The sequence below is a fragment of the Stegostoma tigrinum genome, chromosome 31, assembly GCF_030684315.1.
Source record: "Stegostoma tigrinum isolate sSteTig4 chromosome 31, sSteTig4.hap1, whole genome shotgun sequence".
Classification (NCBI taxonomy): Eukaryota; Metazoa; Chordata; class Chondrichthyes; order Orectolobiformes; family Stegostomatidae; genus Stegostoma; species Stegostoma tigrinum.
Window position 1 is genome coordinate 38020249 of NC_081384.1, and position 15894 is coordinate 38036142.

At 41.9% G+C, this 15894-nt stretch overlaps 1 protein-coding gene across 1 annotated transcript in view; it reads left to right on the forward strand.

Annotated features, from left to right (window-relative positions):
* The window catches only part of ace (angiotensin I converting enzyme (peptidyl-dipeptidase A) 1), a 135852-nt gene that overhangs the window by 92599 nt on the left and 27359 nt on the right, over nucleotides 1-15894 (forward strand). Inside the window, exons 15-17 of the mRNA XM_059638649.1 lie at nucleotides 8172-8259; nucleotides 13763-13906; nucleotides 14935-15126. Of these exons, the coding sequence (XP_059494632.1) occupies nucleotides 8172-8259; nucleotides 13763-13906; nucleotides 14935-15126 (424 nt within the window). The remainder of the gene's footprint in view (nucleotides 1-8171; nucleotides 8260-13762; nucleotides 13907-14934; nucleotides 15127-15894) is intronic.

Genomic DNA, 15894 nt, shown 5'->3' on the forward strand with positions numbered 1-15894 from the left:
GGCATGGTAGACTACAGAGACAGGGATCAGGCTGATCCTGAACGCAGGCTGGTATTGTCTGGTAGCTTCTTCACAAGCAGCTAGTTGTTGCTGTGTAGGTGGATCAACTGTGAAGGTTTAGAGCTCATCGATTCGCCTACAGTGTTACTTATTGAGAATCAAACATCATGTTGTTGTGGGGCGGGATTGGGGGAAATGCTGAATTAGCAGAGGCTTGAACTAATCCAAAAAATATCTGGAAAGCAGCTTATGAGATCTGCTCAGAGATCACAGGGGTAACATTTTCATGATGAAGCCCTTGAAACAAAATGAGTTTATTATACATCACAGGTTGATGCAGAAAAGTATTCCTGCATAAACCAGTTACGTTAATAAATATTTCCAGATTTTACATGGACATAATATTTGTAGTGCTGATTTGTTATGTGAATGAATTAATATGAATTTATGAATATTGAGTTCAGTAAAAAGTTTACAAGTTATCACTTATAATGCCATTTTAGGTATGAGGTACCTAGGTACAGATTCTTCAGAACAAGTTCCTAGGAAATAAAATGAGGAAAGTAAAGAAATAAAGAATCCAGAACTGAAAATTGTAGGAATAAATTAGAAAATAGAAAAATACATAGCTCAAAACAACAATCCTTCCAGTCCAGTCTGGGGCAGCACCCAGCCTCTAGTCCATGTTGGTCCCAAACTCCAGTTCACACTGAGCTTCATCTCAAGGTTCACGAGACTGGGAGGCCACTGTACAATCACATTGAGGTCAAAGATTCACACTGAGGCCACGTCAGGCTTAAAGACCACCACACTGGGCCAGGAGACTGCGACACCAGGCTGGCAGATCACTGCACCAGACCGCCAAGAGACTGCCATACTGAACCAGGAGATCACTACATGCTTCAGAGAGACCGCCATGCCAGGCTGCCGAGCGACCACTACACCAGGCTGCCGAGATATGGTCATGATAGGGCACCAAGAGACGGCTACACCAGGCCACCAAGACATTGCCATGCTGGGCTGTGAGACCACCACACTAGGGCAGGAGGATGCCTCTCTGGGTGCACACACTGAAGCTTAGAGTCTGAGCCTGTGCTGAGACCAGGAGTTCAGAATGTCACTGAGTAGAAAGAAGAGAAAAATAAAAAATACAAAAGTGGAAGAAAAAGAAAAAAACGAAATGGAAGAAGTGGACACGCTCCAGCTAAAGCATCCTACTCTGCTAACATCTTCAGTAACCAAGAAAGGGAAAATAGAATATCGAGAAGTATAAAGGCAGAAAAAAAAGCTTCTTTAGAAGAGAACTTTAGCAGAGACAAATGTGAGTCCATTATATATGGAGATAGGAAAGTTTATATTGGAGATTAGGGAAATAACAGAGGAACTTTAAATTATTTTGGCCTTTATATTTGCCAGGACAGGGAGCGTATCAATTATTACCAAAATGCTTTAAGAAGTTCAGGAATCCCAAATCTCATTCTGATGGCGGTGGGGTTGGGGGTAATCAGTAACTCAATCAGGGCAGAGTTCCTGAATGTTACTGACCATTTAAAGATGAGCTGCTACCACTGAAATGGGACTTTGGAGTCCCTGGTGGCTGCAGTGTGGAGTTTAAAGCATGTCAGAGTAAATTTGTTCTCAGTGCATTTCTTTTGGATAACCAGAGTTCCATTTTGGGCATTTGAGATACTCCTGTGGACATCATCCCAGTTCACCCCTGATCGTGGAAGTTTATGTGAGCTTCATTACCAACAACATATGTTACCAGTGTAGCGTAGCTTATGTTATCCTTTATAATGTAAGAAGATAGGCATCGTCAATGTGGTATTGAAGGATACAATAGACATTTATTACAACTAGTCATTATGTAAAACATTACGTTCACAAGCACATCAGTGGCTGGGCTTACATTAAACTGTAGTATAATGTAGTCCGCTTCTCATAGGATATCATGCTGCAAGTGATCTGATTTCTTATGAGACATTTATACCCTCAGGTCACATGTTATGATGTAGTGAGAATCGGGTATCCTTTGGAGGTAGGTGCTAGAGTTCATTTTGGGATGTCAGCTGCTATTAGGATGGGTAACTGTGGATAAGATTGGATGTAAAAGGTGCATGAATCCCTTGGAATGTCTAACTTGTCAACACCTGTCACAAAGTGGTTGGAAGTGTCAGAAATTGTGGATGTGTCAAGGATTGTCAACAAGATTTAGGAAGTGTCTAGTCATGTCAACAGGTGTCAGCCTGTCAAGAGCTGTCAAGAACCATCAACATGTGCTTTCATGGATGAGAGTGTTTTGTTCAGTAAAATATAACTTGCAACAGAGAATATCAAGTTAAATAGCTATTTTTGTTCTTCCTTTTGCAAGGTTATTTGTGAATGCTAAGTGAGTTGGCATGCTAGGTGTGGGGATTAAGGGGATGAGTTGGATGTAGGCATTATGTTGGCATAAGGATATGAGGGACTATAAGGAATGGATATAGGGATCATTAGGTTGAAATGGGTTGGCATGGATGGGACATGTAGAGTGAGGGGGCAAATGCAGGAAGCATATCTCCCCTAGATTCAGGATCATAAAGGTTAGATCATTTCAAACTGAGATGAGGAAGAATTTCTTCAATCAGTGCATGGTAAGACATTGAAATTCTCTAACCCAGAGAGCTGTGTCATTGAGCTGTTTCAATACATAACTCAATAGGTACCTCAATAACAATTACAATCAAGTGTTATCATGGAGATAGCTTGGAAAATCAGGGTTGAGATAAGTGACCAGCCATGATTTAATTTAATGGAGTAGCAAGTTTGATGGACTAAATTATCTATACCTGTTGCCATATTCCAATGTGCAGCAAGTATGTGAGAAAATGCAATGTTCTCCAGAAGGACTTACGTCCTGTTTCCAGCCTCAAGATAAAACAGAAGATTGGGCCCAAAAAGCCTCAACAGAGTCCAACTTTTTTTTCAAATTTATTCTTTCATAGAAATGGGCATCACTTTCAAGGTCATTGCCAATTTGCCGTTGAACTCAGTGGCATGCTTGGCATGGTGGGTGTAGGGAGGAGGTGATGATGGTGGAAGTAGCTGTTACATTGGTATTGGGGTAGTTGGTATGGGAGGACTTTAGGTTGAATGGTTTGGTGTGGGTGGGGGGGGTAAGGGAGCATAAAGGATGAGTGCTGCCTGTATGCTTAATATTTTTCTCTTTTCGGAGTTGTAAAGAATGCCCCTTTGACAGAGGAAAGGCACCGTTTGTGATTGTGAACAGATATGCTTGTACGCAAACTCCTTGGGACTTCAAAAGATGTCAAGGAACTGTTCAAAGAAAATGTCCACTTTAAAAAACACAAGTGATAGGTATTTCAAAGCACCTGGTTATGGAAAACCATTCTAGATTAGATTACCTACAGTGTGGAAACAGGCCCTTTGACCCAACAAGTCCACACCGCTCCTTGATATATGCACCCAGACCCATCCCTCTATAACCCACACACCCCTGAATACTACGGGCAATTTAGCATGGCCAATCTACCTAGCCTGCACATTTTTGGACTGTGGGAGGAAACCAGAGCACCTGGAGGAAACCCACACGGACACGGTGATAATGTGCAAACTCCACACAGACCGTTGCCCGAGGCTGGAATTGAACCCGGGTCCCTGGTGCTGTGAGGCTGCAGTGCTATCCACTGAGCCACTGTGCCACCCCTCTAGGCATAATCTAAATTACAGATTTTTCTGGGAAATATTTGGTATAAATTCCTGATTTTAACATTTGGGCCAACTTGTTAAGTTGCTTTGAAATGTGAGTATGGTGGACGATTGATAGAAACCTGCTGGACAGAAAAATGTCGAAGCACCAAGCAGAGTGAACAAACAAAGATATTTGTTGAACATAGTTAGGAAAAGACAGAGACTGGATCCAGCACATTTTATTGTGATAAGGCACAGGATAGACCGCTATGGATTGTGAGCCAAGGACATTTATTCAGGAAAAGTGCCCATCATAATCAGCATATGATATATGATGTATATAACAGATTTGCCTCATGCATTCCAGATTAATTAGAATTATTATTTATATCTAACAATACTCAATGGAATCTATTAATGTGTTGTGTAGTATTTGTTATGCCTTAGTGATTGCATTGAATATTATCCAAATTCAATATGAATTGTTAAATTTGCCACATTGAATTTAACATAAACTACTGAATGTGCCATTTAGTAACTAGTATAATTGACTGATTATATCTGTAATCTTTGACATGATTGATTAACATGTTATTTAGTATTTGATATCAATTACTGTTTGTGTCCTTTAGCACTTACTGTGAATTACAAATGGGGTAATTACAAACAAGGAGAAACACCGATTTTGTCATTTAAGTGTTGATGTGATTATTGGCTGTAGCTTGTAGTTATTAATAAGAAAGATTAAATGTATTATGCCAAATTTCCTGTTACTTACTGCTCCTATAATAGGGCAATGTTTTGAATTATATATTATTGACTTGGTAACATGCATTGTTTCACCCATGTTTCTAATTGTGTTCATATAGTGTTTGATATGAATTCTTGATTGTTTGCCTTCAGTTAATCAGAGAATCCCTACAGTATGGAAGCAGGCCATCCAGCCCCTCAAGTCCACACCAACCCTCCTAAGAGCATCCCACCCAATTCCTGTAATGCTACAATTCCTGTGGCTAACACACCTAGCCTGCATGTCCCTGGATACTATGGGCAATTTAGTAAGACCCTAACCTGCATGTCTTTGGACTGTGGAAGGAAGCCAGAGCACCTGGAGGAAACCCACACAGACACGGAGAGAATGTACAAACTCCACACAGACACCAAAGGCTGGAATCAAATCGAGGTCCCTGGCACTATGAGGTGGCAGTGCTAAGCCACTGAGCCAACATGCTCGGATTTAACAGCACTAATGATAGTGACACCGCAAGGGCTGTCTGTCATTGCTCCATTGAAACCACAGTAATTCCTGGAGTGTCCTGTCCAATTGTCTTGTGTTTTATTATGGAAGCCTGAGACCTATGCTTTAAAATGAAAATAAAGAACTGTGCATGCAATAAATCTGAAGCAAGCAAAAACAGAAAGTTCTGGAGAAACTCAGGAAATCTAGTAGCATCTGTGAAGGGAAAAACAGGGTTAATGTTATGAGCCCAGAAGGATCAAAATGTTAGCTCTGTTTTCTCTCCCTAGATGTTACCAGACCTGCTGAGTTTCCCCATCACTTTCTATTTTTATTTGTAATTGATTTATGCCCATTGTGCTAAATGCCTAAGGCTTGATATGGACTCAAAGAAAAGTAAACAAACTGCTAAAGTTACAGGAACACTAAAAGCTAGGGTTAGAAGCATGGAAGAATTTAAAAGCACTAAACAGAATCTGTTACATAAATTAACCCACATTGTGAACATCTTGAAGTCACTCCCCAAACTGCAATCAATTAGCAATCACTGAATTGTTGAGAACTGGTCCTTTCAGGCTTTTAATCACTTGAAAAAATTGCAACTTATTGAACATGTAAGTGGGTTTTTAATGTGTCAAATTTACAATTACAGATGAAATACCTCTGTGGCATTAACAAATCTGTCCATGTAGAATCTCAATTTTAGAGTAATAGGAAAACCATTTTTAACAATGACTTCTTTTAAAAAAGTCCTTCTGATTTTTCACCTTTGCCTTAATTCATGTGTGTGTCTCAATCATTTATTTCGCTTTCTGCAAAAGTTTCATTGAAAGTGAATAATCCTTGAGAGTGACAGGATCGATTGAGAGGTGAGTCAAAAACATAAGTGGCCCTGAGCTTAAAAATAGATGAATGGATGACAAAAGCAGGGAAGGTTTGGCAAAACTTATTGCTGGGGCGCCATTGTCATGGAAGGATATAGAAAGAATATAGAAAGGACTTAAGAGAATGTTTCCAGGTATAAAGGACTAGGTTGCACGTTTAGATAAAAGTAACTGAGGTTAAACTGCTCAAGGAGAAGACTGAGAGAATAATTGATAGTGGGCTCTAGAATGATAAAGGGTCATCAATAGATGGGAGGGAACTAAAAGGCTGAGGATGAAACATGCCCTTGAAAAGAACTTAAACTTGTTTACCTTGGAAGGGAGAACAAAAGAACATGATATTACTTAAAAGGAGAAAAACCGCAGAAAGCTGCAACACAAAGAGACATGGGGGAATTTGTGCATGAAACACCGAAAGCTAGCACACAAGAGCAGCAGGTAATCAGGAAGGTGAGAGTGGAGTGTGGCCCTTACTTCAAGGGGGTTGGAATATAAGAGTAGGGAAGTCTTACTGTAATTGTACAAGGTACTGGTGAGAACACAACGGGAGTGCTGAAATTAGTTTTTCTCCCCTTATTTAATAAAAGATGTTATTTCAGTGGAGGCAGTTCACTAGGATCTTTCCTGGTGTGGAGGGATTGTCTTATGAGCAAAGGTCAAACATGTAGAGACTGGAGTTTAGAAGAACAAGACGTGATCTCATTGAAACATTTAGGATCCTTAAGGAGTCTGATGGGGTGAGTGCTGAGAGGATGCTTCCCCTCATAGAATCTCTGCTGTCGGGAAACAGGCCATTTGGCCTATCAATTCCACATTGACTCTCTGAAGAGCACTTACCCAGACCCAGCCCCCTGCCCTGTAATCCCACATTTACCATGGCGAATCCACTGAGGCTTCACAACACTATGGCCAATTTCCCATTGCCAATCCACCTAACCTGCACTTTTTGGCCTGTGGGAGCCACTCTGACACAAGGACAATGTGCAAATACCACACAGACAGTCACCCACGGCTGGAATCAAACCCGGGTCCCTGGTGCTGTGAGGCAGCAGTGCTAACCACGATATGACCATGCCACACACATGGGAGACTTGAGGGCTAGAGGGCATAATCTCAAATTAAAGGGGCTCATTTTAAGACTGAGATGAGGTGGAATTTCTTCTTTCAGAGGACTGTGAGCCTTTGGCACTCCTTGGCACAGAGAGCTGATGGGGCAGAATCTCTATGTATATTTAAAGCTGAGATAAATTCTTGTGTCAGTCAGGAAATCAAAGGTTACAGGGAAAAGCCAGGAAAATGGGTGTGAGGAATTTCGGATCAGCAATGATCCTAATGAATGGCTCTTCTCATTGTGAATTACTGATTACACTGCGCAGTGTTCATTGTGAATTACTGATTACACTGCGCAGTGTTCATTGTGAAATACTGATTACACTGCGCAGTGTTCATTGTGAATTACTGATTACACTGTGCAGTGTTCATTGTGAATTACTGATTACACTGCGCAGTGTTCATTGTGAAATACTGATTACACTGCAGCATATTAATTGTGAATTACTGATTACACTGCGCAGTGTTCATTGTGAATTACTGATTACACTGCGCAGTGTTCATTGTGAAATACTGATTACACTGCAGCATATTAATTGTGAATTACTGATTACACTGTGCAGTGTTCATTGTGAAATACTGATTACACTGTGCAGTGTTCATTGTGAATTACTGATTACACTGCGCAGTGTTCATTGTGAAATACTGATTACACTGCAGCATATTAATTGTGAATTACTGATTACACTGCGCAGTGTTCATTGTGAAATACTGATTACACTGCAGCATATTAATTGTGAATTACTGATTACACTGTGCAGTATTCATTGTGAATTACTGATTACACTGCGCAGTGTTCATTGTGAATTACTGATTACACTGCGCAGTGTTCATTGTGAATTACTGATTACACTGCAGCATATTAATTGTGAATTACTGATTACACTGTGCAGTGTTCATTGTGAATTACTGATTACACTGCGCAGTGTTCATTGTGAATTACTGATTACACTGCGCAGTGTTCATTGTGAATTACTGATTACACTGCAGCATATTAATTGTGAATTACTGATTACACTGTGCAGTATTCAGTGTGAATTGCTAATGATACATGCAGTACTCTTTGTGAACTACTAATCACTCTATAAAGTATTCAGTGTGAATTACTGATGACAATGTACTGTACTTAGTATGCAATCTCTTCCAAAGTACAGCACATTTAATCACCATAGTTTTGCAGCTTCCTGCTGTTGAGTTTATAGAATCTAAATGGCTATATTTTTAACATGGCAGCATTTCTCCTTTTTCAGTACAACAATATCCTGTCTGAAATGGAAACTACCTACAGTGTTGCAAAAGCATGTCGTACAAATGGGACTTGTCACCCTTTGGATCCTGGTAAGTGCCGGGCAGATATCTTATACCTTCACCCATTTAATGTCCTTCACCAGGACCCAGACACTGTAAAGGGAAGAGAGGATTGGTGGCAGTGAACTATCTGAAATGACTGTAACTCTGTACTGTATACTGGCGGAAGTTATAGATTCTCTCTGCTCCAATTTCAACCTTCGGTTTCAGATTCATAAAGTCTATTTCTTAAACGCATCCCGATCTAAATGATAGTGTGGAAGAATTTTTCCCCGGGAACTGTCACATCCAGCTAGGTGTCTGCTACGTTGTGTCATCAAACCACCCATCATGGTAGAGATGTTCTGGTTTCTTCTCTTTATCATTCTGCTACGTTGTGTCATCAAACCACCCATCATGGTAGAGATGTTCTGGTTTCTTCTCTTTATCATTCTGCTACGTTGTGTCATCAAACCACCCATCATGGTAGAGATGTTCTGGTTTCTTCTCTTTATCATTCACCTTGCTGCACTGTCCTAATAACTCGATAACCATCCTCTCTCTGCACATCAGTTCCCAGCGACTGGACATTCCACAAACTCTTCAATTTGGTCCATTTACAGGATATTACCTTCTTGCTGTGAACTCATGTGGCCACTCCTTTTCTCTGCCTGGTTTGCATTCTTTTCTTCTGTTTCACTGCATCAACTCTTCTATTTTTCCCCTTCTCTTAATTGAAGGACTTTCACCTGTCTGCTCATGGTCTTAAGTGCTCTGGTGGTATCTATAATCTTCAATATTTCAAATTTGCCCACTCCAGTTAATTTGTTATAACAAGGCGCAGAGCTGGGTGAACACTGCAGGCCAAGCAGCATCAAAGGAGCAGGAAAGCTGACGTTTTGGGCTTAGACCCTTTTCAGAAATGATAGTTGGCGCATTTCTGAAGAAGAGTCTAGGCCCAAACCATCAACTTTCCTGCTCCTCTGATGCTGCTTGGCCTGTTGTGTTCATCCAGCTCTGCACCTTGTTATCTCAGATTCTCCAGCATCTGCAGTTCCTACCATCTCTGAACCAATTAATTTGTTTCCTGCTTCGGGGTGTGCAATATCATGATTGTGTTCCGGATGCCTTTGACAGATGGGCAGGTATGTTTCTTAATGGTATTAAAGGCCTGGCACATGTCCCAGTGCTAAGCTTAGCTCTTTAAGGTGCTGCTATAGCAGTTCATTGATGTGTGCCAGGTTGGGTAGATAATTGCTGCAACCATGCCCATAAAGTGTTGGAATTCATTGTCTATGCAAGACAATGGGAAAGTTCTTGATGATTCCTGCTTTTTGGGATCTGCCTTGACACCAGACACATCGATAATATTGACCAGGGCTTTGGTGGCAGGCTTGAGGGACTCATGTTTGTGGTTGTGTGAGAGATCCACAGTCTGTAAACATCTGTACCCTGATATCACACTCTACTAAAGTGGAGTCATGGACAAGGATCATATCCACGTGAGCTAGTTATGGTGTGGTTGAAGCTGAAGCCGAAGTCGAAGCAATCCCACACACTAGATTATAGCAGTGTCTTCCAAAGGGAACAATAAGGGTTAAACGTTTGAGAACATCCTCCATCAGGGACTGCCAAGAGATGTTATTTATATCAAACTTTGTACAGTCGAAGCTCCATAGAAGTTTGCCACATTTTCATTGATGGACAGTCGACAATAAGAAAAGGCCCAATCAGATTAGGTACAGGCACTAGGCCAGAGCACCTAGATGTGGGATGGAGGAGTGGTGATATGATCACTTGGTGCAGCATGGCTTCCTTTCTAAACTTATGTAAGAGAGGGTATGGAACCTTTGTTGGAATAAACAAACACGTCAGATTGGCAGTTGATTTTAGGATGTTGTGGTATTCCCACCCTCACACCCATCCCAGGCCCCAAGCTGACTTTCCATATTAAGCAGATGTTCACCTGCACATCTGCCAATGTGGTATACTGTATCCATTGTACCTGGTGTGGCATCCTCTACATTGGGGAAACCAAGCGGAGGCTTGGGGACCGCTTTGCAGAACACCTCTGCTCGATTCGCAATAAACAACTGCACCTCCCAGTCGTGAACCATTTTAACTCCCCCTCCCATTCCTCAGACGACATGTCCATCATGGACCTCCTGCAGTGCCACAATGATACCACCCGAAGGTTGCAGGAGCAGCAACTCATATTCTGCTTGGGAACCCTGCAGCCCAATGGTATCAATGTGGACTTCACAAGCTTCAAAATCTCCCCTTCCCCCACCGCAACCCAAAATCAGCCCAGCTCGTCCCCTCCACCCACTGCATCCCAAAATCAGCCCAGCCTGTCTCCGCCTCCCTAACCTGTTCTTCCTCTCACCCATCCCTTCCTCCCACGTCAAGCCGCACCTCCATTTCCTACCTACTAACCTCATCCCACCTCCTTGACCTGTCCATCTTCCCTGGACTGACCTATCCCCTCTCTACCTCCCCACCTGTACTCTCCTCTCCACCTATCCTCTTTTCTCTCCATCTTCAGTCCGCCTCCCCCTCTGTCCCTATTTATTCCAGAACCCTCTCCCCATCCGCCTCTCTGATGAAGGGTCTAGGCCCGAAACATCAGCCTTTGTGCTCCTGAGATGCTGCTTGGCCTGCTGTGTTCATCCAGCTTCACACTTTGTTATCTTGGATTCTCCAGCATCTGCAGTTCCCATTATCTCTGTTGGAAATGATGATAAAGGTTTTAGTAAGTAAACAGGGAAGCCATTGTGTGATGCAGTGGTAGGATCCCTTACCCTGATCCAGGAGGCCCAGGTTCAATTCCCAACCGGTCCAGAGGTGCACAATAATGTCTCTAATAAGGTTGATTCGGAAAAATAGGTTAATTTTAACAAGTAAATATACATGTCAGTCAGGCCCCCCTCAACCTTCACTGCTCCATAAGAAGCAACCGTTCTTATCCAGGCTTCATTCAAAACATTCGAGTCAAATCTACAGATACCCATAAAATGCCAGGGTTTCATTTTGGTACGCTCCTTACAGTTGTAGCTGGTGGACAGGCACATTGTTACTCAGCATGTAACTATAGTGCTGCAGTAAAATGTGGCTCCCAGAGGTATTTTCTCCTTACAATTAGCTCCTATTTATTTCTGAATGACATAATTATAAGAGGAAACATGCACTATGTCTGGGACATGCAACCATCTTGATTTTATCAACTTTCCGTCAAGATGCCTTCCTGGCAATTTCCTGTGACACATCAGTAGCAAGAAGCAGCACTCCATCACCCATATAAAACCCTTAGTAATGCATTATCTTCTCTTTACTTCTGCAGTGTTTAAAATGAGAGTTTAAATGAAAGATAATAGAAACATTGTCACCGACTCCACAAGTGCTGATGATGTGAGCATTGCTTACAGCTGAAGATTACAGTCGTACACAATACAGATTAGGAAAGGCAATAGGCCATTCAGCCCATCCAGCCAGCTCTGCTATATGATAAGATCATGACTAATCTGATTGTGGCCTCAATTCTACTTTCTGTCTATTCCTTATACCCTTTGAATCTGTCATCAATCAAGAATCTATCTAACTCAGTATTGACTAACTCAGTATTGACTAACTCAGTATTGACTTTAGCTCCATTATTTTCTGGGAAAGAGAATGGTGCAGTCTCTTAGTTCTCTGAGAAGTGGGCTGAGGATTGGCAAATGCAGTTCAATACAGATAGGTGTGAGGTGTTGCAATTTAGAAAGTCAAACCAAGGTAGGACTTATACAGCAAGTGCTAAGGTCCTGAGGAGTATTGTGGAACAGAGGGCCCTCAGAGTACAAGTACATAGTTCAGTGAAAGCGGCGTCATTAGTAGACAGGGTGGCGAAGAAGGCATTTGGCATTCTGGCCTTCATTGTTTGAGACATTGAGTGTAGGATTTGAGATGTTATGTAACAATTGTGCAAGTTATTGGTGAGGCTGCACTTGGCGTACTGTGTACAGTTTTGGTCACCCTGTTACAGGAAAGGCATAGTTCAACTGGAAAGTGGTCAAAAAAGATTTCAAGGACATTGTCAGGTCTGGTGGGCCTGAGTTATAGAGAGAAGCTGGCCAGGATAGGGCTTTATTCCTTGGAATGTAGGAGAATGAGGAGTGACCTTATTGAGGTGTATAAAATCATGAGGGGCATAGATAGGATGCATGTATATAGTCTTTTTCCCAGGCTTAGAGAATTGAAAATAGAGGGCATGGGTTTAAGGTGACAGTAAGAAGGAGCTGAGGGGCAACTTCTTCACGCAGAGAGTGGTGTGTATATGGAATTGGCTGCCAGAGAAAGTGGTTGAGGCAGGTACAATAGCAACATTTAAAAACATTTGGATAGGTACATGGATGGGAAAGGTTTAGAGGGAAATGGTCCAAATGCAGACAATTGGAACTAGCTGAGTGGGCACCATTGTCAGCATGGATGAATTTGGGCCGAAGGGCCTGTTTCCGTGTTGTATTACTCTATGACTCTGGGAGAAAAACATTTTCTCATCTTAACCTTGAATGGGAGACCCTTGAATTTTAAACTGTGTCCCTTAGGTTTAGTTTCTGTTGCAAGGGAAACATTCTCTCAGCTTCCATCCTTTCCAACTCCCCTCAGGATTTTATATTCTTCAATAAGATCACTTATCTGTTCTAAAAGTGGGCCCAATTTGTCCAATCTTTCCTCACAAAAGAGCTTCTTCATCCCAGGAATCAGTCAGGTGAACTTTAGCACAGCCAATCTACCTAACCTGCACATCTTTGAACTATGGGAGGAAACCGGTGCACTCAGAATAAATCCACGCAAACACAGGGAGACAACATTCATTCGAGGGCGGAATTAAACCTGGGTCCCCGCCGCAGTGAGCCAGCAGTGCTAACTGCAGAGCCACTGCACCGCCCCAGCAAAATAAACAAATGATCAGTGTCATTGCTTCAGCTCCTACTCCTTCTTACCTGTCAGAATAATCTTTTCTTCAATAGATCCATGTGAGCCTCTGTTCAAAAAGCCGTCGGCAAAAAAAAGGCATTTCCTCCATCCCCGAGCAGTAAACCTCACAATTCACTAATTCAAGAAACTATCCTGCACTCTTACTATTGCCATCACTTTACTTTAAATAGTTCTCGTATCATGGCTTCAATGCGAACTGTTTCTTAGAACTATACCAGTTCACTCTTACAGATATAATGTTAGTGAATCTTTCCCATATCCTTCCTATAATTACGTGCAACAAACATTCTATACTTCATTTGTATACACTTGATTAAATAGGTACAGATTCATAACCCTCTCATACGCAGACAACTCCTACAGCATGCACAAACTAGTTTTTCAGTGTTAGACAGAATTATTGGAATAAATATGACTTTTTTTGAAGGGTTTGAGGAAGGAGAAGGCATTGAGCTGATTTTCACTCTGATGCCGAGTGTGACTGAGTGCTGAAACCCTGCAGGTTCCTGCTCATTACCAGGGCCCACAGCTTTATTGCCTTAGCTATCACACTGTCTGACCTGTCAATTACCTACAGATCTAACAGATATCATGGCAACTTCAAACGACTACAACGAGCTGCTGTTTGCTTGGAAAGGATGGAGAGATGCCTCAGGAAAGAAAATGAGGACCAACTTCAAGAGATATGTGGAGTTAAGCAACAAAGCAGCGAGACTGAATGGTAAGAGACACCCTGGTGTACAAGGGAATGGGATGTTGCTCAAGTACAACTTCCAGAAATTTAATTTGCTGAATACTTGTGACTGATACAACACTGCCTCTTGTCCCCGTTGTTTAACTGCAATCATCCAGAGTTCATCCAGCCTGGATTAGACTGTCAGCTCCTTCCTCAAAAGAAATGTAATTTCAAAGCATGTAATGTTAATTCTCTGTTTTCAATGTTAGAATCTAAACTCCTAGGACAGGGGCAGCATGGGTTTAGATACTGAGTAAAGCTTCCTCTATAATGTCCCCGTCAAACACTCCCAATACAGGGAAAGCATGGGGTTGCATGAATTGCCAATTGTCGGAAAAACCCATCTGGTTTACTAATGCACTTTAGGGAATGAAACTGCCATCCTCACCTGGTCTGGCCTTCACATAACTCCAGACCCACAGCAATGTGGTTGATTCATAACTGCCCTCTAGGCAACTCGGGATGAACAATAAATGCTGCCTAGCCAACAATGCCCTCATCCCATTAATGCATAAAAAAAAGCTTCCTGATCACTGTCCCGTCAAACATTCCCAAGGCAGGTACAGCATGGGGATAGATACAGAGTAAAGCTTCCTCTACACTGTCCCCAATAAACACTTCCAGGGCAGACACAGTACAGGGTTAGTAAAACCCCTACTCTGTAAATAAATTAGAAATTGCTGAAAAAAATCCTTCCAAACTTGTTCTACACTGTCCCCATCAGATACTCCTAGGATACGTGCAGCTCAGTTTATATTTGCAAGAAAACGCATTTTGAACTTTTCTGCCTGAACCAGTCACCCTGCGACCATGGGGACTTAACAAGAAGAGCGCCGTGGATTTAGCTCTTACAGCTAGTTGTTAGGTTTGTCAAAAATATAAGGGTCTTATTGCATCATCCAGTCATAATTTCAATGTGCTCATGCATTGCTCTCCCAGTATGAGGGGAGATAAAGAAACTTGATTTATGTGTGCTTTACCTTGGAATGATACAATCTCCATTTTGTTTCCAGGTCATGCTGATACAGGAGCTTTCTGGAGATCCCTTTATGATTCCAAAACTTTTGAAGCAGATTTGGAGAATATTTACAACGAGCTGAAGCCCTTGTACCTGAACCTGCATGCATATGTCAGGAGAGCATTGCACAAGAAATATGGAAACGCATATATCAACCTGAAGGGTCCAATCCCAGCCCATCTCTTGGGTAATGAAGACATTTAAAATATCAACTTATTCTGGGTGTCACTGTCGTACCTATCTGCCAGATACTTCCTTCCTTCAATTCCACAGCTGCCCCTGGACATGTTTATTCGGTCATGGTATGTGGGTGTCACAGCTGAGCCAGCATTTGTTGCCTATTGCCTAACTTCACTGGAGAAGGCAGTGATGAACTGCCTCTTGGCCCCCTGCAGTCCAATTAGTACACGGGCTCCTGTGATGTTATTTGGGAGGGAGTTCCAGGATTTATTGATGAAGGATCAGCGATTTGTTTCTAAGTCATTGGTGGGTTAGAGGGATTCAAACAGGAAGTTGCAGTAAAGATGAACACAGCGTTGAAACAACACCCATTCAAGCACTTTGAAACAGATGGTGAAGTAAAAAAATGAAGTGATAATTGGCAAGGGCAGATACTGCGATTTTTTAAAATTACAAGAGAGTTGTATTAAAAAGAAAGAAGCCAGTAATTGACGAGTTGAGGGCATCAGGAAAGGTGGTTAATTGAGAAATAGAGGACAGCATTAGGAGACAAAGGTCTCAGCTATAGTTTTCTATTCAATTCTGGGTACCACATGTCAGAAAGGATATCAATGTCTCTGACAGAAAGCAAGGAGGATTTACCAGAGAAATACCAAAGATAAGGAACCACCATTAGAGGGAGTGACCAGCGAAACAAGATTTAGAGGTGACTAAGACCAAAGATCCAACCATTCAAAACAAAGATAAAGGTTTGGGAAAGTCAACAGGGACATTT